General features: G+C 53.4%; 9 protein-coding genes across 9 annotated transcripts; 4 read left to right on the top strand and 5 right to left on the bottom strand.

Moving 5' to 3' along the window:
* Nucleotides 1–968: 968 nt before the first annotated feature.
* On the bottom strand, nucleotides 969–1,318 carry Z519_07078 (uncharacterized protein; the record flags this gene model as incomplete). Its single annotated transcript, XM_016764813.1, has 2 exons — nucleotides 969–1,095; nucleotides 1,164–1,318. 2 exons carry the CDS (start codon nucleotides 1,316–1,318, stop codon nucleotides 969–971), a joined length of 282 nt encoding a protein of 93 aa, XP_016618763.1.
* A 960-nt stretch (nucleotides 1,319–2,278) lies between these two features.
* Z519_07077 (eukaryotic translation initiation factor 3 subunit A) lies at nucleotides 2,279–5,694 on the top strand (the record flags this gene model as incomplete). The annotated part of the gene is made up of 3 exons (XM_016764812.1): nucleotides 2,279–2,320; nucleotides 2,382–2,606; nucleotides 2,668–5,694. The coding sequence occupies 3 exons, from the start codon at nucleotides 2,279–2,281 to the stop codon at nucleotides 5,692–5,694; spliced, it is 3,294 nt and encodes a 1,097-aa protein (XP_016618762.1).
* A 389-nt stretch (nucleotides 5,695–6,083) lies between these two features.
* Z519_07076 (uncharacterized protein) lies at nucleotides 6,084–7,592 on the bottom strand (the record flags this gene model as incomplete). Its single annotated transcript, XM_016764811.1, has 2 exons — nucleotides 6,084–7,286; nucleotides 7,416–7,592. The coding sequence occupies 2 exons, from the start codon at nucleotides 7,590–7,592 to the stop codon at nucleotides 6,084–6,086; spliced, it is 1,380 nt and encodes a 459-aa protein (XP_016618761.1).
* A 1,502-nt stretch (nucleotides 7,593–9,094) lies between these two features.
* Z519_07075 (uncharacterized protein) lies at nucleotides 9,095–9,868 on the bottom strand (the record flags this gene model as incomplete). The annotated part of the gene is made up of 2 exons (XM_016764810.1): nucleotides 9,095–9,718; nucleotides 9,797–9,868. The coding sequence occupies 2 exons, from the start codon at nucleotides 9,866–9,868 to the stop codon at nucleotides 9,095–9,097; spliced, it is 696 nt and encodes a 231-aa protein (XP_016618760.1).
* Nucleotides 9,869–10,649: 781 nt separating this feature from the next.
* Nucleotides 10,650–12,806, top strand: Z519_07074 (uncharacterized protein; the record flags this gene model as incomplete). Its single annotated transcript, XM_016764809.1, has 1 exon — nucleotides 10,650–12,806. The coding sequence occupies one exon, from the start codon at nucleotides 10,650–10,652 to the stop codon at nucleotides 12,804–12,806; it is 2,157 nt and encodes a 718-aa protein (XP_016618759.1).
* Nucleotides 12,807–13,328: 522 nt separating this feature from the next.
* Z519_07073 (uncharacterized protein) lies at nucleotides 13,329–14,478 on the bottom strand (the record flags this gene model as incomplete). The annotated part of the gene is made up of 4 exons (XM_016764808.1): nucleotides 13,329–13,639; nucleotides 13,729–13,784; nucleotides 13,861–14,056; nucleotides 14,121–14,478. 4 exons carry the CDS (start codon nucleotides 14,476–14,478, stop codon nucleotides 13,329–13,331), a joined length of 921 nt encoding a protein of 306 aa, XP_016618758.1.
* A 1,165-nt stretch (nucleotides 14,479–15,643) lies between these two features.
* Z519_07072 (conidiation-specific protein 10) lies at nucleotides 15,644–16,041 on the top strand (the record flags this gene model as incomplete). Its single annotated transcript, XM_016764807.1, has 2 exons — nucleotides 15,644–15,769; nucleotides 15,931–16,041. The coding sequence occupies 2 exons, from the start codon at nucleotides 15,644–15,646 to the stop codon at nucleotides 16,039–16,041; spliced, it is 237 nt and encodes a 78-aa protein (XP_016618757.1).
* An 805-nt stretch (nucleotides 16,042–16,846) lies between these two features.
* Nucleotides 16,847–18,520, bottom strand: Z519_07071 (uncharacterized protein; the record flags this gene model as incomplete). Its single annotated transcript, XM_016764806.1, has 2 exons — nucleotides 16,847–17,763; nucleotides 17,821–18,520. The coding sequence occupies 2 exons, from the start codon at nucleotides 18,518–18,520 to the stop codon at nucleotides 16,847–16,849; spliced, it is 1,617 nt and encodes a 538-aa protein (XP_016618756.1).
* Nucleotides 18,521–19,925: 1,405 nt separating this feature from the next.
* Z519_07070 (uncharacterized protein) lies at nucleotides 19,926–20,589 on the top strand (the record flags this gene model as incomplete). The annotated part of the gene is made up of 2 exons (XM_016764805.1): nucleotides 19,926–20,118; nucleotides 20,198–20,589. The coding sequence occupies 2 exons, from the start codon at nucleotides 19,926–19,928 to the stop codon at nucleotides 20,587–20,589; spliced, it is 585 nt and encodes a 194-aa protein (XP_016618755.1).
* Between the last annotated feature and the right edge of the window lie 177 nt (nucleotides 20,590–20,766).

Genomic DNA, 20,766 nt, shown 5'->3' with positions numbered 1-20,766 from the left:
CCTTAGCTTCCATTCCTCTCGACAGCTTGTGGTGGTCTGCTCGTTCAAGCCTCAACGGAAGTGTCCCTTCACCTAGTAAGTAACCCGAGGTCCCAGCATCTCGGTTGCGACGTGGGTGATTATTTTAGCCAGAGGGTGCCCATGCCCCGAATCTACCGAGTACATACAGTACCTACTAGTCTTTGTGGGACAGCCATATTGTTGGGGCTCTCTTTCACTCGTTATCGGGACATGGCCTCTAAGCGAAGAAGAAAAGGGAAGGTCGCGTGTGCCTTGGTGGGCGATCTAGTGAAGTAAGGGGCTTTGGGGGGTTATCCCTGCGCACGTTATTCGGGCGCGGCGGTGTGCCCTGCTCCTAGGGGCTGGTGATCCCATGGCAGGTCGGAAATTCCCAATCTTCCAAACACAATGTGGGATTGGAATGTGGCGGCTTGCCCTAGAAGCGATTGAACAGGTGGAGGGAAGCCATTGTTGTATAATATTGTTCACGAGGTGTTGAGTAGTACTTGGTATGGAGGAACAGATTGAGCATGGTAACCTGGTACTGTAGATTCGATGGGTAGGAGTGAGGCCGATCGAAAAGTTCACCAATATGGTAACCACGATAGACTGGACAAAAGAGCGCGGTTACGGAAATCAACAGTCTTGAAATGCATTCAGGTAGCCACCTACATAATTCTCACAAAGAGAAATCCAGGTCGAAGCCTCGACAGGATCAAGAGAAGCTGAATCTGTCAACCAAGTACAAGGCGCAGCGCAACGTACATTAACACCCCGTGCTGCTTCTCCCATCGATGGTTGACCTACATGAAAACCTGTTGCGATGTTGCGTGACTCTGACAATTCTGGAACGCCTCTTTTGCGCCGGATGCTTTTTGAAGACTCGATCGATATCCTGCCGCACTTCTCTTTGAGTGCTCCATTGTGTCTTTTGGTGCCCCAATCCGAACAACTTCAATCGAACTCGATTACATGACAGTGCAGCACCCTTCACTACCTCCGCTCTGTGGATTGTATGGATCTTCTTTCCTGTCTACCTGTCCCCAGACCGAAGGTACCATGTAGTCCCGCGTTTGGTTGCAGTAGTTGATCAGGCTGCGCGCAGGTCAAGGTTAGCGGATGGATCGCGTTTCTCGGATCGCGCAGAGCTTTGTGCAACCTACCTCATGGATGCTTCAGCAACTTTGACACGAGGCCTCTCGAGATCTTCCTTGAGACGCGAGTTCAGTTCTTGAAGCCTTCGAAGTTTAAGATCCGCCATGCTTTGTTTTTTGGACTTGGCATCTCCCCCATCCCGTACCGCGTATGCTGCTGGCATGGTGGATTCCGGCAAGAAATGAAATCGCAGCGGTCGAAAACAAAGGCGTGGTAGTCGAGGGTGCAGGTGATGTCGAAGTCGTTGTGATGGCAAGGGTTTTCAAAATAGTCGTATCGGGAAAGGTGTTCGAAATGTTCGTAATGGCAAGGATTTTCGAAATACTCGTAATGGCAAGGATTTTCGAAATACTGGGTGCGGCTTGGGGTGAGGTTCTTCTCAGGGAGACGACGGGTGACTCGACGCAGAGTTGGGGTGGGAGTCGGCGCAGGCGTTCCTCGACCGACCTTAGGGACCTTTGGGACTTTTGGGCGTGGGGCTCCCTGCCTTGGCTTCTTCACTTTCTTCGGAGGAGAGGTGTATTGCTTGTCGTAATGAGCTGCCCACTGATCCTGTAAGTTGTCGATGGCGCGAATTTCCCTGCGTACGGAATATGGAGAACGGTAGCTGCGATCGAGCCGAAGCTGGTCAGGATGAAGGCCTTGACGGATAAGTCCCTTGGTCTCTGCGAATAGGTGGAATTAATAGGGATCGATTAGCAGGGGGGAAATCAATCTACTACCTTCCGAAAAAAGAGGAGCCATCTTGCTTTGGGGCAAGCGTCTCGGCGTGGTCATTGCGGTGGCGCAAGCGAGCAAGCTGTGCAATGTGTCTTTGTTTGGGCTCACGTGCAGCACGTGATAAATAGAATACGGAGACGCATTGAAGTGCAATTTATGTCCAAACAGTGTCGTCGGAGAAACCTTAGTCCGACGAAATCAAAGTGCCAAGCTGCACAACACTGGGCTGTGCGAATTCGATCCTTTTGACATCGTCACCAAGGCCCCTGTAGGCAATCAGTCACAGTCACGAGTTTATCTCTAGGAAAGACTCATCGGCCATCTGGGTAGAGTCTTGAGAGATATCATTCATTTGATCATCTCTTCCTATCTCTTCCGTGACTCAAACAGACGGCCATCAAAGATGCCTCCTCCCCCCCATATCCGGCCTGAGAATGTGCTCAGAGTAAGGCGAAAATCTCTGAGATTCCATCCAGCCGCGCACAATGACTGACAGAAGCCTTCAGCGAGCGCAAGAGCTCATTGCCGTTGACCAAACCCAAGCGGCTCTCAATGTCCTGCATGAACATGTCACCTCCAAGCGTTCACGGAATAGTCCCATCTCCTCTCTCGAGCCGGTTATGCTCCTTTTTGTCGAGTTGTGTGTCGACCTAAGAAAAGGCAAATCCGCAAAAGATGGACTTTACCAGTACAAGAACATCGCGCAGAACACGAATGTGGGAACGATAGAGGTATGTTCATTTGGAAACCCGGCGCTCTCTTTGTCACCTGATGCAGGCTGACGGGACGCAGTTGGTCTTGAAAAAATTCATTGAGCTTGCCGAACAAAAGGTTCAGGAGGCTCAAGCCAAGGCTGATCAAGTTCAATCGTCGCTTGAGTCGGCGACCAGTGCCACCGCGCTTAATGTCGAGGATCTCGAGGCCACTGAAACCCCAGAGACTATCCTACTGGCCACTGTCTCCGGTGAACAGTCCAAAGATCGGACTGATCGAGCGATTGTTACTCCGTGGCTCAAATTTCTCTGGGAGACGTACCGTACGGTCCTGGAAATTCTGAAGAACAATGCTCGACTGGAGGTTATGTATCAGAGCACCGCGCATCAGGCATTTGATTTCTGTCTGAAGTACACACGAAAGACCGAGTTTCGTCGGCTGTGTGAACTTCTGCGAAACCATGTGCAAAATGCTGCGAAATACTCCTCCCAGATGCACGCCATCAATCTCAATGAGCCCGACACCCTGCAGCGTCATCTCGAAACGCGCTTCCGCCAGTTGAATGTGGCGGATGAGCTTGAACTTTGGCAGGAAGCTTTCCGCAGCGTTGAAGACATCCACATGCTTCTCACGCTCTCCAAACGACCAGCGAAAAACGTCATGATGGCCAACTATTACGAGAAACTCACAAAGATCTTCCTCGTCAGCGACAACTTTTTGTTCCACGCAGCAGCATGGAATAAATACTACAACCTGCTCCGACAGTCTGCAGCCGCCGTCGCGTCTGGTCAGTCTCCAAAGCGCGATAACCCTGCGGTCACCGAGGACTCTCTGACCAAGGCCGCCTCTTTTGTCTTGCTCTCCGCCCTGGCCATTCCCGTCATCAGCACATCTCGTTCGCGAGGTGCGTTGGTCGATGTCGACGAGGCACGGAAAAACAAAAACAATCGCTTGACCAACCTTCTGAGCATGCCGTTTGCTCCGACAAGAGCAGGACTCTTCAAGGACGCGCTCAGCAAGGGCTTGCTCAAGCGGGTTCGGCCTGAGATTCGTGATCTCTACAACATCCTCGAAGTCGATTTCCATCCTCTGTCCATTTGCAAGAAGATTTCACCTATTCTGGCTCAAATCGGAGCAGATCCCGAAATGGAAAAATATGTCCTTCCCCTGCAGCAGGTCATTCTCACCCGTCTCTTCCAGCAGCTTTCACAAGTGTACGAATCAGTGGAATTGAGCTTTGTTACCCGGCTCGCTCAATTCCCTGCACCATTTGAGGTGACTCCCGCTATGATCGAGAAGTTCATCATGAACGGTTGCAAAAAGGGCGACCTATCCATTAGACTTGACCATATATCTGGTATCTTGGCCTTCGACTCTGATGTCTTCTCCTCCGCGAAAGCCATCCATCCTGGCAGTGCAGCAGGATCGGCAGAGGGCGAAGCCGGTTCAGTCCAAAGACTCCAGAATACCCCGGCCGAGATTGCTCGATCGCAGCTTACAAGATTGGCGAAGACTTTGCATGTGACATGCATGTACGTCGACCCATCGTACAACCAAGCTCGTCTAGCGGCGAGAGAGACCGCTTTAGCTCGTGCTGAGGCCGGAGCTGAGCAAGAGCACCAGGAAACTCTCGAAAGGCGAGTTGTCATCGAGAAGAAGAAGGAAGCGGCTTCCGAGGCATTCCAAAAGAGACAGCGAGAAGAAGAAACTCGTCGCCGCATTCGTGCTCAGCAGCAGGCAGAGGCCGAGTCTCAAAGACTACGTGACGAGACAAGAGCTCGTGAGCTCAAACGTGTCAAGGACGAACAAGCCCGCATTCGACGCCAGGAAATAGAGAAACAGTTAGCCGAACTTCAAAGTGGCATGAAGATTGATCTTCACGATGTGAATATTGACGAGCTTGACTCCAATCAGATCCGGTACCTTAAGCTGTCGCAATTGGAGAAAGACAAGAAAGAAAAGGACGAGCGCATCCGTGTCACAGCCAAGCGTCTTGATCACCTGGAGCGTGCATTCCGCCGGGAGGAGCTCAAGTACCAACAGCAGGATTATGAGAAGCAGCGAGAGGAGGACATGAAGATCTACGAGCAAAACAAACAACTCATGTTGAAGGAGGCGCAGGAGAAGCATAAGGAAGGTCTTGCCTTGAAACATCGTCTCAGCAGACTGGTCAAACACTACGATTCCTTCAAGGGTCAAATCACGGAGCGCCGTGCTGCCGAGTTTGAGAGGCTCCGCAAGAGAGCCGAGCGGGAATTCGAGGAAGAGAAGCGGAAACGGATCAAGGCGTACCACGAGGAGAAGGCCAGACAACGTGAAGCACAAGAAGCCGAAGAGCGTCGCATCCGCGAGGAGGAAGAGCGTAGACAGCGTGAGGAACAAGAGAAAGCCAAGGCCGAGGAAGAAAAGAAACGACTTGCTGCCGAGCGACGAGCTCAGGCAGAGGCGGCTCGGCTCGAGCGTGAAGAGGCCGCGAGAAAACAGATGCAACGTGAGGAAGAAGCCGCAGCAAGGAGAGCGGCTCGCAGAGCCGAACAGATGGCACCAGCACCGGCATCATTCTCTCGCGCAGGACCAAGAGAAGCAGCTCCCATGGAGGCCCGTACCGAGTCTCAAGAAGGTCCACGAACTGCCCCCCGTCTGCCCTTGACTGGTAAAGCCGGTGGCGGCTGGCGGGAGCGACAAGCTGCAAAGGAAGCTGCTGGTCAAGGACAGGCTCCAGCCGAAGCTCCGGTCCCCTCTCAAGCTGCTCCTTCAGGTCAAGAGCCACCACCTCGTCGTCCAGGCGGGTATGTTCCCCCTCATCTGCGTGAAAGCGGACCTGCTCGTGCTGGTGCGGACCACCCACCTCCTCGTGATCATTACCACCCTCCTTCTCGTGACTATCATCCACCACCTGCGCGCAATGCGTCTGCTTCTCCCGCTAACGGCGCACCAAGCGGACGTTATGTGCCGGTGCATATGAGAGACGGAGGGCGCAGCTTGTCAAGGGAAGGCGCCGGTTCTCCAGCACAGGGAAGTGGCGATGAAGCAGGGCAGAGAAAGCCTGCGTCGGGAACGCCGGGAAGGTATGTGCCTCCAAGCATGCGCAATCGTCAGCAGTGAAAGTCAGGTGCAGCACTATCACCTCGGAGTTGGACAAAGTAACATTCGAGGCAGCCGAGGAAGAATGAGGAGGTGGAGATAGTGGTGGTGGTTGTTCATTCTTGCCTAAAAGTTAGGTGCCTGTAATTTAAGTCTCGAACCATTGAGTTAGTCCTTTGCATCATCCAGATTGAGACGGCCTCATAGTTGTGTATTACCGGCGCACCAAAGACGGAGGCGCAAGGCCAATTCCATTCCCATAGCAACTGCGATACATTTATTTTGGCAAGACAAGTGAAGTCGTAAGTGCCGTTTCGATCGACGTGGTCATCGTCCTTGCGGCGCAAGGCTCACTTTCTCCCCTTTGTCCCCGTACAATTTCTCCCTTCCTCCTGCCCCGTCTTGACCGTCTATGTGATAGAAGCAGCAGCAGTAGAAAAGATTGGGGGAGGGGCCGAAAGCGTAACCTCCAAGACAACCCTTCCCACCCCTCCTCCTCCTCCTCCTGCTGCTGCATCCTGTGTTGTCGTGTCCATTACAACGCGACTCCTCCCGCCGAGCCGGTCCATCTCGCTGACGAACTCGTCCACTCCGCCGCCCACACCGAAGTAGACTCTTTTCGCGGCGACCCAGGCTTTGGGCCCCGGAGGCGCCTGGTCCGTTTCTGTCCCTGGCCCAGCCCTCGTCCCCGTCCCAAAACGGCGGTAATGGGAGGAGGCCAGGAGGAGATTGAGGACGGTTTCTGAGAATGTCTTGATCGAAGTGGGCGAGTAGATTGTTTCGGAGGCAAGGATGAGTAGGTTCGTGGGCCGTCGTTGGTCTTTGGCCATTCTTCCTGCTCGCAGTTGAGATTCTGACAGTGGTGATGCTCCTTTCGCATCCGGTGGAATAACGAGGTCAAGAAACTCCGGTCCCCATCCGCCCGATATAAAATCAAACGATATATTGTCGGAGGCCATGTCCCGGATGGTGTTAATCACGAAGGCCTCGCCTCCTAGTGCTTCGAGGTCGAGGTCTCCTCCATCCCAGCTGTCCTCGTCTCTCGCTGTTACTGTGCCCGAAGCGAACAGATAATTCAGGAACACGTTTGGCGCGGTGGCCAGTCGTAGAACATCGGCGTTGTAGTCGCAAAGCGTGATTTTGATGCTCCCACCGCCGTCCTCCGTTACCTTCCTTCCCCTCCTCCTCTCGAGGAACTTGTGCATGAACATCAGACTCGGCACGGCGCTTCCGGCACCGAGTTCGAGGATTTCCCAATCCTCCGCAAAGTCGCCAGGATGGCGATCACAGCGGGCGGCGTGGTCGAATTCCGAGTCGATCAGCGAGGCTAGGTCGAGCGCGCATTCCCACGTCTTGAAACCCCCTTCGTAAATGCCTGTGGATAAATCACCGCTTTCCAAACCCGAGAGGAGCGTTTTGGCAGTATCCTCTTCTTCGGCGGACGGGTTCGCTTCGACCATGAGTTGAGCGCGGATGTCAAACACCGAGCGACGGTAAAGTCTGTTGACGGTGTGGTCGTCGTCGGCGTCGGAGTTGGAGTCTGCAACGCCATGGTTTGCAGACTTGGATATATGCAGCTTGCTGTATGATATCTGCGATGGAAGCGATGCTAGCTGGGAAAGTCGGTTGGTTATGAGAACTGATCTATCTTGGTTTTTGTCCACGGGAACAGAGGCAGTGGAGCAATTTATAAACGGAAAAGCCATATTTTATGCACCTCGCAAATCAGAGATGGAACTTACCAGTTCTTCCAGCGAATGTCTCTCTGGATGCACGGCAATAATACTATGCGGAGGAGACTTCTTCCCTGGATCGGATAACGTGTACTCGGAGAGTCTGCTCGCGAGAGCTTCATGCTCTTGGGCTTCCTCTCCGTCGTCCTCGATGTCGTCACCACTAAAGCCGAATGAGAAAGACATGGGTATTCATCAGAAGGCTGCTTTTACTTTGAAAACTTATATAGGCTTGGGACACGGAGACGACGAAGCAAAAACTTTCAAAGTCTGAGATGAAAGGGAAGTGAAAGTGGATCTTGTCTTGGCTTCAGACGACCAATTTGAGCCCGCCCAGCGCTTGTAATAAATATCATTTCTATTCAGCTCCCTCCCCCAGGATAGGTAGACAATTATCATGAACACTTGCGACCCTGCAAACTAGGAGATCATTGCGACCACTGTCCTCCTCCTCCTTCTTCTCCCGCTGCCCAGAATTTACAAGAGTCAAAGTCAAACGCTACTCTCGAATTTGAGAAACCTGGCCCTTTTCCCTAGGATTGCAGCTTAACCAATCTGGTTCCTGCAGCAGATCCGCCTATTCTTGTTGAGTCCTGGAAGCAACTGCTCGGTGCATTGCGCTGCAATATCAGTCAGATCCGACCTTGGCACAGTGAACCCGCTGGGACCGCGGAGTCCTGGACTGTATACGAATACCGCGAAGCAGCTGCCATGGTCACTCCCAATATCCTCGCGCGGCACCCACGTCGTCCCATCGCATCCGGTCCCGGTGAGAATCGCCCCCATCGCTGCCGTCAGACCATCGGCGGGACCGCGAAATCGGGCGTCTCCACAATCGATCGTTGCCACCGAGATGGCTCCGAGGAGCGTAACAAAGCACAGGTAGAGGTAGTGTGGGAGCGACGTTGTTGCAGAACTGAATGCCAGTAGCCGGCTTTGGAAGAATGGAAAAGCGGTGATTTTAAGACGTCTCCGCGCAAAACGCAGCCGACGCAGAAGGGTTCAAGAAAATCAACGAAAGGGTCTGCGAAAATATACATACATATATCAAAATCCGGAATGGTCAAAAGGAGACAGCAACAGAAAAGAAGGCATGACAAGAGTGGTTGAGCGTTGGTCGCGGGGAACCAGATTGTCGTATGTCATCCATTCAGGAAAGACACAGCTGACATGGTCCGAGCCAGCAGGACGGAAGACAAACCACCTCATTCGCCCCTATGAAGGCCACTGGAACAAGTGAGCTTATCCGCTTTCCTTTCGAGGAAGCCCAGAGCCTGATTGGGAAGCATACAAACATCTGATATAAAAAAAAAAGGGGGTGACTTCGGGCCCCCGTCGCCCCGGAAATTCAGTATGGCCTCTGTCAGTCAGCCTGGAACATTTAGGTACGGCATTTACCCCTCAGAAGCATTGATCTGATCTGATGGAGTATGGAGTATACTACAGCCGAAATAGTTGTAGACAGCGGAACAGAGCAAGACAAGGGAACGGAGTGTTGAGCTAGTATCTATGCCAAGCCTTCGGCCAACCTGCTCTTCCTGGGCTGCCTGCGACCCATCCTCGCCCTGTATGAATTGTCTGCAAGCGGTCGTCCTTTTGAAGCGTTTCTGTACATCCTGGATCTTCGGGGGTTGAAGTTGAGGCCGAGTGTAGCCGACTGCACTCGAGGTAATCTGCCTGCAAAGTCGCTATCTTCGCGCCATTAATGCGACCACTTTAGGTCGCTTGTCATCCCACTCGTCCCATACCATCGAAAAGACGGCCGTGTGTCTCCCGGGCTGTTCTTCCTGCGTGCCATTCTTGATCCTAAGAGCTTCTGCGGAGAGGGCGACCTTGCCGCGTGGAAAGACGCGATCCCACCTCGCGATACCCTCAAACTCGAACCCGATCCGCAACGCAATTCTTCGAGATGCCGCGTTCTCCGCGTGGGCTCTCCATGCAACGCGACGCAACCCTAGACCGCCGGCGGAGGGCGGATCTAGTGTCCATAGAAGAAGAAGCCCGATGGCATTCGTTGCGACGTGGGTGCGTTGAAATGCCGGGAAGATAATCACGCCCATCTCTGTGACCGCGTCGTCTTTGCTCGTGCCAATCAAGGATACGACGCCGGCGAACTTTCCGTTCACACCCACTTCTCCAGGGCAAGCGACCTTGTCAATGACGGCAAACAGACAGTCCCCAGGCGATGAGGAAATACCCTCGTAGAGTCTCATGAAGTCTGCCTCGTCGTTTATTATCGGAAAGGGAATGTATGTAAACATGTCCGGGTGGGCTTTGATCATCTCGACAAAGGGCGCTGCATGGACACTTGGCTGCGGTCGAGTCAGGCTCTACCATTTTCGCAGAGAACTTTTGCCTTCGGCTCCCGTGGAAGTGATGTGAGTACATACCTCAAATATCTCGAGGGCGACGAGATCGTTCTCCAGGCGGCGCTGCTCATAGTGAAATGTCGCCTTAGACATGACGCCTGCCGCTTGCTTGACCAGCCAGTCTTGGTTAGACTTCGCAGCCGCCCAAGGCCACTGACTGTGAACTGATTTGTTTTAATTATCCTTCCCAAAGACGGAGTGCGGAGTACAGAGGCAAGCAAGTCTCTTTTCCAACAAGAAACATCGACAGCAGCGCTCACCGCCAGTCTCGGTACCCAGTACGGAGCAGCAAGGTCCTCCAGGCTCACTCGGTGTCTCGACCGAGACGTCCCTGTGTCATGGCGTGCTAAATACTAGCGCCTGGGACGGTGGATCGAGAGAGCTTGCTAGCCAGCTACCCGATACACAGTTGCCTATTAACTCCAAGCAGCTACGAATAGGTAGGTGCTGAATCACAGTTCATTCGGCGCGAGAGCCACCAGGGTCGGTGCGAGTGCGCGTGTGGCCCGAGTACCTACCTAGGTACCTCGTATTGGGTCCTCCATATCAAGCTCGCAAACTACTCCATAGGCACCGAGCACGAGGAAGAAGCGCACGAAACCCTCATCGTCCGTGTTCCCCACGTGACCGAGCCTTCCGCCGCTGTACTACCACCCGGCTTATCTTCCACTCCCCAGCACTTCCCCCGCCTCTTCATTTAAGACGCTGGGCCGGCGGGGGGATCCTAATCGGGCCTCCCTTCCGATCTGTCTAGACCGCTCGGTTAGGGTCCCCCTGTGGTGCTATTGGGATTCCTATCATTCGGAGCCTCAAGTTGCAGTCCACTGTGCTCAGCTTGGAACAAGGCCAGTATTCCTGAGCAATAAACTCGAAGATGGACCCGAGCAAGGAAGTTGGAGCACAGAGTGCGGGCCGAGAATCTCCACACGGCGGTGCATTTCAATACGATCCTCTTCCTACCGATGATCGTCGAGTAATCCGAGTTTTGAGGCTTCTACCAGGTGCAGAATCGACTCCGATAGCGTGCACTTTAATGTTTGCCGCTCTTCCGTCGGCTGAGACTCGGATACCTAAGGCCATCGCAATCCTCCCTAGTCCTATTCCTGTACCTTTCTGGGGTGATCTCAAACCGAAGGAGCCTGATGGCCATCACAAGCAGAAGACTGAACCAGATGTCCCCTCTCAATTTGCTCTTGCCGATTACGATGCTCTGTCGTACGTTTGGGGGGACTCGGTTCCAAGCCATCAGATAGCCCTCAATGGCTGCGAATTCGAAGTTACCCCCAACTTACACGCCGCATTACGCCATCTCCGTGACCGAAGTGCTGAGCGGACGCTCTGGCTGGATGCTATTTGCGTCGATCAAACCAATACCAAAGAAAAGGAGCGAGAGGTTTCGCGCATGGACAAGATCTACTACCATGCGCGGCAAGTGGTGGTATGGCTGGGAGAAGGGACCCCATCCAGTGACATCGCGATGGATTTCGCAAGCCGGATATATGAGTGTTTTCAGACAATGGATGATCACGACCCGCGAAGGTTCAAAAACAAACCAGGGGGGGAATACGACGAAGGCTTCATTTATTGGATGGACAGTGGAACTCGAATCTTGGTTGTCGATGAGCTCCTAGACAACACCCACTTAGATTCGTGGAGATCTTTTCACGAGCTCCTCCAAAGGCCTTGGTGGGGACGAGCATGGGTGCTTCAAGAAATTACCCTTGCGAGCAGCATCTCTGTTCATTGTAGAAACATTTCCAAGCCTTGGATCGTCATTAATGCGGCTGCGCAAATTGCATACGATACTTGGACTATTATCGCCAGTCGTCCAGGCAGGAGGGGTTCGTGGATGCCATCGTCGTCGCGTGATGTTGTTGGAGCGCTCCTTCATACACGGCACCGATGGAGGCAGTATCACCGCGTTATCCCAAGTAAAGTCGCTACCAGCGAAGTGAATTACGTCCCAGAACGTGCGGAAGGTGCCTCACAATTCTTAATGGCGAACATTCAACGCAAATGCAAACTTCCGCAGGATAAAATCTTCTCAGTACTGGGGCTGTTGCCGGAGGCATTAGCCCAAGCGATCAAACCCAACTATCAACTCCCAAGCGAGAGGGTCTTCAAGGAAGCGGTGAGAACCTTCATCCAAGTGACCGGATCTTTGAACATTATCTGCCATTCTCAATATTCTCCATGGCAGCGGGCAGATCTTCCTTCCTGGATGCCTGACTGGACGAGGCAGCCCCGGATGGCAGTTTATGCTGACCAAGCTCATACGGGCCTAGGCTTCTACAATCCCGTTGGCGATACGAAAGCTTGCATAACAATTTCCGACGATCTCTCGGTGTTAACTGCCGAAGGCTTTGTTGTCGGGACGGTGAAGTTCGGCTTGGTCGAGTTTGCCCTCATCCCTGCATTGGCAAAAGTGTATGGTGAACCTGGGCAGCATAGCGCCGATATCTTATCCTATCCGAATGGTCGTCGAGTTTTAGTCATTCTCGGCCCTGGACGAAGCAGCCCCTCGGATCCGAGCTATTGGAATTTTGGACAATCATTCTGGCAAATCATAGGACCGTACATCAAAGGAAAGTCCTACTACGAAGTCATGGAGTTCGACCTCCTCTCGCTTTTCCTTCAGTGCCTTCAGAAGAGATTGGCGGTGATGAGATCAGAAATCCCAGCCCCGGAGGAGTCTAGATTCCTCTCACGGGACGAAGAGGCCGAGTTCGCCTACATTCCTACAACTGTAAATTCCTTATTGGTCGGCAGGACACTTGTCGTCTTGGACGAAAAGATCATGGGATTCGCGCCGGATTTCACAGAGCCAGGGGATTTGGTATGTCTCCTCAAAGGCTGTGATTCGCCCGTGATCCTTCGCAAGCAGGCAAATGAGTCGTACATGTTCATTGGAGACTCTTATTTCTTGGAATTTCAAAGAGGCGAAGGCATGGATGGGCTGAAAGAAGGGAAATACACGCTGGAAAAGTTTCCAATGGGACCGACACTACGCGCAGAGAGAGCCAAACTATGAATATGGATCTATTGCCCCGGCATGCTATCCTTTGATTACGCTTTGTATCTATTTGGTTCCCTTGAGTGCCTCCGACTCGCCCTGGTCATCAATCCCATGTCGATATGCGTCAAGCGTAGGCTTGTCTTCTGCTTCGGGTGGCCAGCAGACGTGTGGCCCTCCCCCCGTTCTTCATTTGTCTACCATTCAACAGGACAATAGACAATTCGTCAAGCTCATTGTCAGAAGACGCTGCCGTGTGTTTCGCTCGACCAAGGAAGGTTGACCGTATAGGACGTCGTGACAACGCACCAAGGGCTGGATGCCGCAAATACGCAATGAATGCGAGATCCAAACGCGGAATCTATCCCGCCAACTCGAACTACATAGCAGTTGAGACAGAGGATGCCCTGCAAACTGCCAGTTTTGGCCCAGCCTTGGCTGTGGGAGTTGGTTTCAGGGAAAAAAAAAAAAAAAAAAAAAAAAAAAAAAGGAGGTTTTCTCGGGATACAGTACGGTCCTTGCATTGTTCTCTGTCAGACTTCACGCCCATTCAGCCTCCTTCTCTAACCGGATGTCCATCAGAGCGCACGCCAGCCGACACATTAATTCGGGTTTGTGGCCCACCTCGTCACACAGGGTCTGCACGTCGTTGCCGAGGCCGATATGCTCGGCTGTCTTTCGACTGCGTAGGTCGATCCAGGGCGTGAGACAAGGCCACAAGTGCTGCGCGGTGGTGAAGAAGATGTCGATGCCGACGTCGCCGATTCCTTTGATCTTTTGGAGCTCCGCTCGGATCTTGCGCCGGTCTCCAGATGTGAGTCTTGGGATCCTGTTCAGATCGCCGTCTTGCGCTCGAGTTGTCAGTAGGCAGGTTCGGATACACGAGGATCCAGAAAAACAGTCGTCGTCGTCGTGACATTATATATTAGTTAAAGCTTACCGTACTTCTCCTCTACCAGCTCCGCCAGCTGGCCCATAAAGGTCGCTGTCTTTTCCCTACATGCATGTCATCCGCTCAATTAGATTTCCCTGTATCAGTTGCAAGGCAGTTGCGGCGAGGACTGGGACTTACCGATAATGGGTATATCCACCTTTGGTTAGCACCTCCGTCCTTTCTTCCCACGTGCTCTTCTTCAGGACGTCAAGCTTGTGGTATCTCGCCTTGATCACGAGAGCGGTGGTCTTCGCAGCAATGTTGTGTGACACTCGAGTTGAGGACAATATGGCGTTCAGGAGCAGCGCTAATATGGTCTCCGGTGTCCCATTTTCTGGTTCCTCAAGGTCGGTGTCGGAGAGGGGAAGGCTGCCGAAATGCTCGAGGAGTTTCTCGACTTTTCTCGCCACGAATGTTCCCGGCGTGACCCTGGCCCTTCTCCTCCTCCTCCTTCTCCTTCTGGTCTTTCTTCGATTTTGGCGTCGACTTCTTCTTGTGACCTTTTCCCCCGTTGTCGTCGTCGTCGTCGTCGTCGTCGTCGTCGTCGCGTGCGCCTTCCGCGGTATGACCCCCCCTCACAGCTTGTGCCTTCTTCCGTTGTTTCGCTTTCGACTCACTCGGTTTCAAGCTAGTTCCCTCCTCCTTCTCCTCCACGTCGTTCGTCGCGGGACCTTTTGTCCCCGTCTCTCCCTCGACGGCCGCTCCAACCTTCTGTTCTTGGCCTCGTGATTTACTCTTTGCCCGAGTGGTCACCATAATGTGTTGACTGGCAGATCTGGGTTTGCTTGCTTTGACTTTGTCGTCCTTGGGAGGTCCCAGCGGATGCGGAACCCATTGACGTACCGGTAGTACCTGAGTGGGGGATGATGTCACAGGGCGTCTAATCCTGGTCCCTTTACTCTCGAATATACGAGTAGATACGTACTAGTATGTACGGAGTACGTGTTTCGGCATCGCTGCCTTTGTGGTCAGACACCCGGACCGTGGATGCGGGGAAGCGGAATCATTGTCACACGTCCCATTTGTTTCCCAGCAGCATCGCGTTGGTTCTGAGAGCCTACATACGTAAGGCATCCAATTGTGTCATCGGGTAAACCCCATCTCAGCGGGAAAGGAAATCCGGAGCCCTTTTCTCGTGACGTCTGATTTAGTCCCAGCTGTCGATCTACAATACGGCCCTGACCGGGCATGTTGGGGGCACCGAGGGGACATAACATCAGTGCATTTACCTGATGCAGGTACTCTACAAGCGATCCGGGTAGAGTAGTTGGTGAACAAATACCGGGTCCCTCGTACAAAGGGTCGGCGAGGCGGGGAGTGATACCCCAGGCTCCGGAGTGACAGCGCAAGGCTGGAGAGCACCAGGGGTACGAGGGCAATCATTGGCCGGAACATCTCATCTTAGTCTAGAAATTCTCCGATTGAACAGAGTCCCGGAGATCGAAAAGTAATACATTAATGGCATCTTGATGGTTCCACAGCCTTTCTCTCCCCCCTTTCTTCCCCCCTAGGAATCGTTGACGTCAAACCTCGACACTACCTCAACCTCACAAGGGGTGCGCCGGGCCCAGCAAGTTCCACCTCAAACGTACAGCGCGCTGGATGGGCGGAAATGTGTCCCGAGGCTCGATCGTGATGCTAGAGACCCAAAATTCCCCATGCTGAAGGCTTTCAGCTTAGCTTCATGTTTTCCCCCTGTTGGAATTCATATGTAATGAACTGATTCCACGGCACAAAGTGACCTAGGAACCATGTCATGACGTCAGGCCTCTGAAGAGGCAGCATCACCAGCACTCTGTTCTATAAAGAGGGCCGCTTTTATTCTCCCTTTCATCACTCTCACATCCTTCGCAAAGACCACCACAGGGACACCATTTTTGCGAGTTTTCACACCATCACAGCACAAAATCTACATCGCAAAATGACCGACAACACCAACCCCGGAAACTTCGCCAACCGCCCCAAGGAAGAAGTGCAGGAGATCGCCTCCAAGGGTGGTCAGGCCAGCCACAACAGCGGCTTCGCCAGCATGGATCCTGACAAGCAGGTAAGCCGGCAATCAAGAAAGCCAAGCAAGGCAGCTATTCTTCCCTCTCCTGCACTCCCGCCCGTGGTTGACCCCTCAACAAATTTTCTCCCTCTGTTAGCTGCGTGTACTTGTCCAGACTAGAGAGATGGTTGCTAACGGTTCGTGTCTGTCTCTTGCAGCGCGATATCGCATCCAAGGGTGGTCAGGCATCGGGCGGTTCGTTCGAAAAGGGCAGCGAGCGCGCTGCCGAGGCGGGGCGCAAGGGCGGATCAGCGACTGGCTCCTCTTAGCTGCTGTTTGCAGCTATCTGCAGCAGGAACAGCAACAGCAACAGCATTAGCAACAGATGAAGCGAAGAAAGTGAATGAACATCTCTCATTTTGGCTCGGCATTGGTGCTCCACTGCTCGTGGTTGTGGGGACGGAGTGAACTTATCGTCTGTAACAACAATGTGGTTGGGGATATATACATCAGCTGCCTGGTAGCTAGCTCAAGCGATAAGTAAGCACAGCAGCAGCAACACCTTCATGTACGATAACAAGATGGCAATGACAGTGGAGACCAGAATGAGGCTGGTGGATTGGGCACAGCGCGCCCGTCACATATAGCACAACACAGCAGTGTTCGCGAGATTCATGGCCGAAATCCTGATTCGGTGTTGATAATGTGGCAAGGACAAGGACAAGGTGCAAATCCCTGTGGTCAATCAGGCAGCTACCTCGTGCAAGGGAGCGCATTCCAACAGTTGAAAAATAGTCCATATCCCGTTTGAGATCCGTGTTCCCGCTCGGTCGATCTGGGGATTTCCCCGGCCGCAGAGAGCCTGGAGAATGAGTAGCTTCATTTAGACCATGGAGTTACCTGTCATAAGTAGGCAATGCTGGTGAGTAACCGTAACCACGTGGGGCAACTGCGTCAGCGTGATTCATTGGCTTGCTTGCTTATGTCGGAATCCAAAGCGACAAGTGTTCAGAACTCTGGTACGTACACGTGCATGCACATACGTGGTTGCCGCTTCTGGTTCAAAACCAAGAATGAATTAATATCGGTAGGGGGAACAGATAGACATCAGAATCATGTCCAACGTTACTATCATCATGACGCCGCGTATGCGCTCTTCGCCCTCAACTTCTTCCCATACCGCCTGAAAAACAAGGGAGCAGGCGCTAGGAGCAAGCCAATGCACCCCAGCAGAGTCATGGTCCAGTGTACCCCTATCCCCGTGTACATGGGCCTCGCGGCCATGACCATCGTACCCGCAATGAGATATCGCGCCATCGTAATACTGGCCAGCGCGACGGCGCTGTGTTTCGTGTAACTGTCGACAATGTACTCGTAGCTGCTGACGTACACGGCCGTCGCCACGATGCCAAAGCAGAAACAGGCCGCCAGGCCCGACCACAGTGAGATGCTGGGGTAATTGGTCCAGCCCAGCCAGAACAAGGAGATGGGCATCAACGGCGCGGTGACGATGGCCGGCCACAGTCTGTATTCGGGCTTGATCCAGGCTTGCCTCACGTAGTGAGTGTGGACGCGTGAGAAGTGGAAAAGAGCTGGCGCAAACAAGGTAAAGAATGTGGATCCGGCGGCGATGGATGCGAAGCAAGACCCCGTCAGCCCGTCGGACAGCCCATAGGTCTTTTTGAAAATGTAGTCGAACCCAGATAAGAAAGTGAACATGAGGATGTAGACGAGTATCAGGTAGCCACCCAGGACCGCAACGACAGGCTCGCTGGAGAAATAGATGACGGGCATAGGGAGGGTCTCGCGTAGACGCTTGAGGAGCGATGCCTTTTCAGCGTGGTTGGATACGTACACGGACGATCCGGAAACACGGCGAAGATGTCGGGCTTTCCAATCCAGCAGAATCGGCAGGTAGGTCTCGGGGAGAAAGAGGAAGGCGATGATGAAGGCAACACCGGACATGATAAGTGTGACCCAGTCAGTCCAGTGCCAACTGAGGCCGCGATCTTGTACCAACCATCCGCCTGCGACCGGCGCGAGCATGGGAGCTTTGCATCCTAGTTAGCCGGACAGTTAACAGAGGGACCGAAAGAAAGAGCGCCTACCAGCAACGTTTGCCCATGCAATGACAGGAAATGCGAACGCCCGCTTGACAGGGCGAAACTGATCGCTCACACTGGCGCCATTGATACCTAGGACGGCGCTGGCAAAGACGCCAACAAAGTATCGGCAAACAATCCGCCCTCCCAAGTTCGAAGTCAACGCCGTACCAAGCACAAAGCATAGATAACAAACGGTCGCTCCCAGGTAAGTCGGGTTCCTTCCCACAGTCTCGGAGAGAGGGCCACAGAAGAGGCATCCGGATCCAATGCCCAAAAGATACAGGGCTTGAGAGAGATTGGCCGCCACCTTGCTCACACCGTAGTCTTGACTGACTCGCGAGTTCGCCATCGAGTCTGCGGCGCTCGCCCAGCCCTGGGAGAATATAAGGAGACATAGGATGGCAATATTCTTGCACCTTGCGGATAGCGGCCAGTTGTGAGGATCAATAGGGTCATCGTCGCCTGTCGTCTCGACGACGATCTTCCCACTCCCACCGACGCAGCCGCCCACGGATTCTGGCCGTTCCTCGGAGGACTCCTCTTCAAGGGCACCGTTGGATCCCCTCAGTATCCTCTGTTCAGACCCCGCCTCAGCATCTCGAAAAGCATTCTTTTTCTCGGTGTGACCTTGTTTTTGAGCCTTCTCTTGCCATTCGTGCTCGACCTGCTTTCCGATCCGTCGATACTGTACTAGTGACCACATTGAATGCTTTGGCCGGCGAGCAATGTCATAGGTCTGGCATGTCCGCCAGCATAATCATGCACCAAATGGAAGAAAAGGCACGTCTGTATCCCAAGAGATGCATGTGCAAGAAGTATATTTGGCTCAGTGCTGGAAATTTCGGGTGCGAGGTTTTGCTGGGAGGGTGTCGCGTGAGGTGTTTCCATCTTTGTACATTTTGCTCAAGCGAGCCCCCCAGCCTGAAACTGCCCACAGCGAAGAGGGGGATTTTGGAACCAAGTCTCTGCATGTGACGTCAAATTCAGCGTCGATGGAGTGGAGGCATTTCTCCTCAAGCAGAAAAGCAGCATGGCGGAAGAGCATGATTGGAGGCATGGTCCGGCATGGCGTTCGCTCTTCTTTTTCCTCCCCCTTCTCGCAGTCCTCCTTTTGGCGCCCACAGGTGCCTTTTCGATTTTGTTCCTGACATCATGGTCGAAAGGGATCAGGGGATGGCATCTGTTGATCGTGACAATCTGGTGGTGAATTGATAACGCTGGCAATCGTTGAAGTGCGTCGGGCTAGCTGGGCTCGTTCAAACCTTTGAATCCTGTCCTGGTCAGCAATGGTGTCCCACCTTTTTCATTCTCTGCGATTTGGCGATGAGATGTCTCGGCGGGTGCATCGCGGGGCGCCGAATCCCCCGTCAGATAAGCAGACAGATTTGCTGGGTCTGCAAAGGGCATCTCCTTTGACACGAGACTGGCACGTGAAGGCAAGTCGAAAGGTGAAGGGAGGAAGCATCAATCATTTGCAGAGGGCACCGAAACCGCAGTTGTGCGGGCTTGGCTTGTTTAGGGCGCACAAGGCCCATCAACACCTTGTCGGTCCCTAAGCGAACTAAACAAACGCCTCGACGCTTAACCCCGTCACCAAAACGGCTGCATCTTTTCGTTCGTGGTCTCGCAACACCCTGATAATACGGGCTTCATGATCCTCAATCCTGTTGACGAGTGTTGCTTCGAGCTCGGGCGACTTCCAATGTCCGGTGACTAGCTTATACTCTGACTTCTACATACGATCCTCGCTTATCCAGTCCGCTCAGAGACTCCTCCGGAAAGAAATGTCTCGCAAAAGAACCTCCCGACTGACTTAGCGAAAAGGCGAACTCTGCGACTCTCTCCATGCAGATGCGGGGCTGTGTAATGCCCAGAAATAGGCTGTGCAGCCTACCATCATCGAGCAGCAATTGAACCACATGATCCTCACACCTGTGCTACACCGGGGCGCGTTCTAGAATCCTTAGCTGGCTGGCCAGGATGGCACCAACACTATCCATGGTCACTTCTGCACATAACGCCAGTGATTGCCCCCCTGATCCCATCTGCAGCCTCGGTCCACACTCTCGCAGTCAGGACTCTAGATGTATCGCAAACCATCGGGCGAGATGGGCTTCTCCTTCAACCGATTCATGACCAATGCCTTTCCGAACTTCGCCAACGACAACCCTGAGCGGGATGCCGATCTCACCACGGACGAGAAGGATACGTTGTGGACGCATCAGGTCACAAGGGCCGAGGCCGCGCAAAGGTGGCCCATGACACTGGACGCCGGAAGCGCGCTGAAGGCAGGCATAACTCGTAAGGCGCCCACATCACTCAAACCACGTATCCGTATGGGATCGACTCGGCTAACGAAACACTGAATAACGAAAACCAGCAAACGACAAAATTTCCGCGCGCATTCACAAGGAACTGGTCAAGAACGGCGTCATCGACCCCTGCGCCCCGCTCGGCATCGACACCACGAGGATCACTCCGAAATTCGCTCACCAGCTGGCCTTCATCAGTGTCGCGGCGCAGCGCAAGGTTGTCGGCATGCTGTTCTTCTGGGAGGAAGAGGCGATTCGGTGGAGGCTGTTGGAGCAGGAGCAGGCCGAGATCGAGACCGCCATGGGCGTTGTCGAGGGGGGAGTCACGGAGGAGACGAAAAAGGAGCTGCAAGTTCGATTGGAGAGCGTGCGGATGAGGAAGGCCATGAAGCCCAGCCAACGGCCGCCGGTGCACGGTGCAAGTTCTCAAGAGTCCTTGGGCTTGCCGCAGTACTCTTAGCATAGAAGAGGCAGCTCGGCTCGGCTATGAAAACTCGGTTTAAACTTCGGCTCCAACAGCTCAGGCAGGCCTTATTGTGTATCTATGCAAGCCGATCTAAGAGCGTACGCGCTTTTTCTTTTATCCTACGGGATGGAGGGCCCTTGCACTGTATGTCTGTAGGGATGGATGCAAAAC

Source organism: Cladophialophora bantiana (genome assembly GCF_000835475.1).
Source record: "Cladophialophora bantiana CBS 173.52 unplaced genomic scaffold supercont1.10, whole genome shotgun sequence".
NCBI lineage: Eukaryota > Fungi > Ascomycota > Eurotiomycetes > Chaetothyriales > Herpotrichiellaceae > Cladophialophora > Cladophialophora bantiana.
Note: the sequence above shows the minus strand (reverse complement) of the source record. Positions and strands in the feature narration are given on the sequence as shown.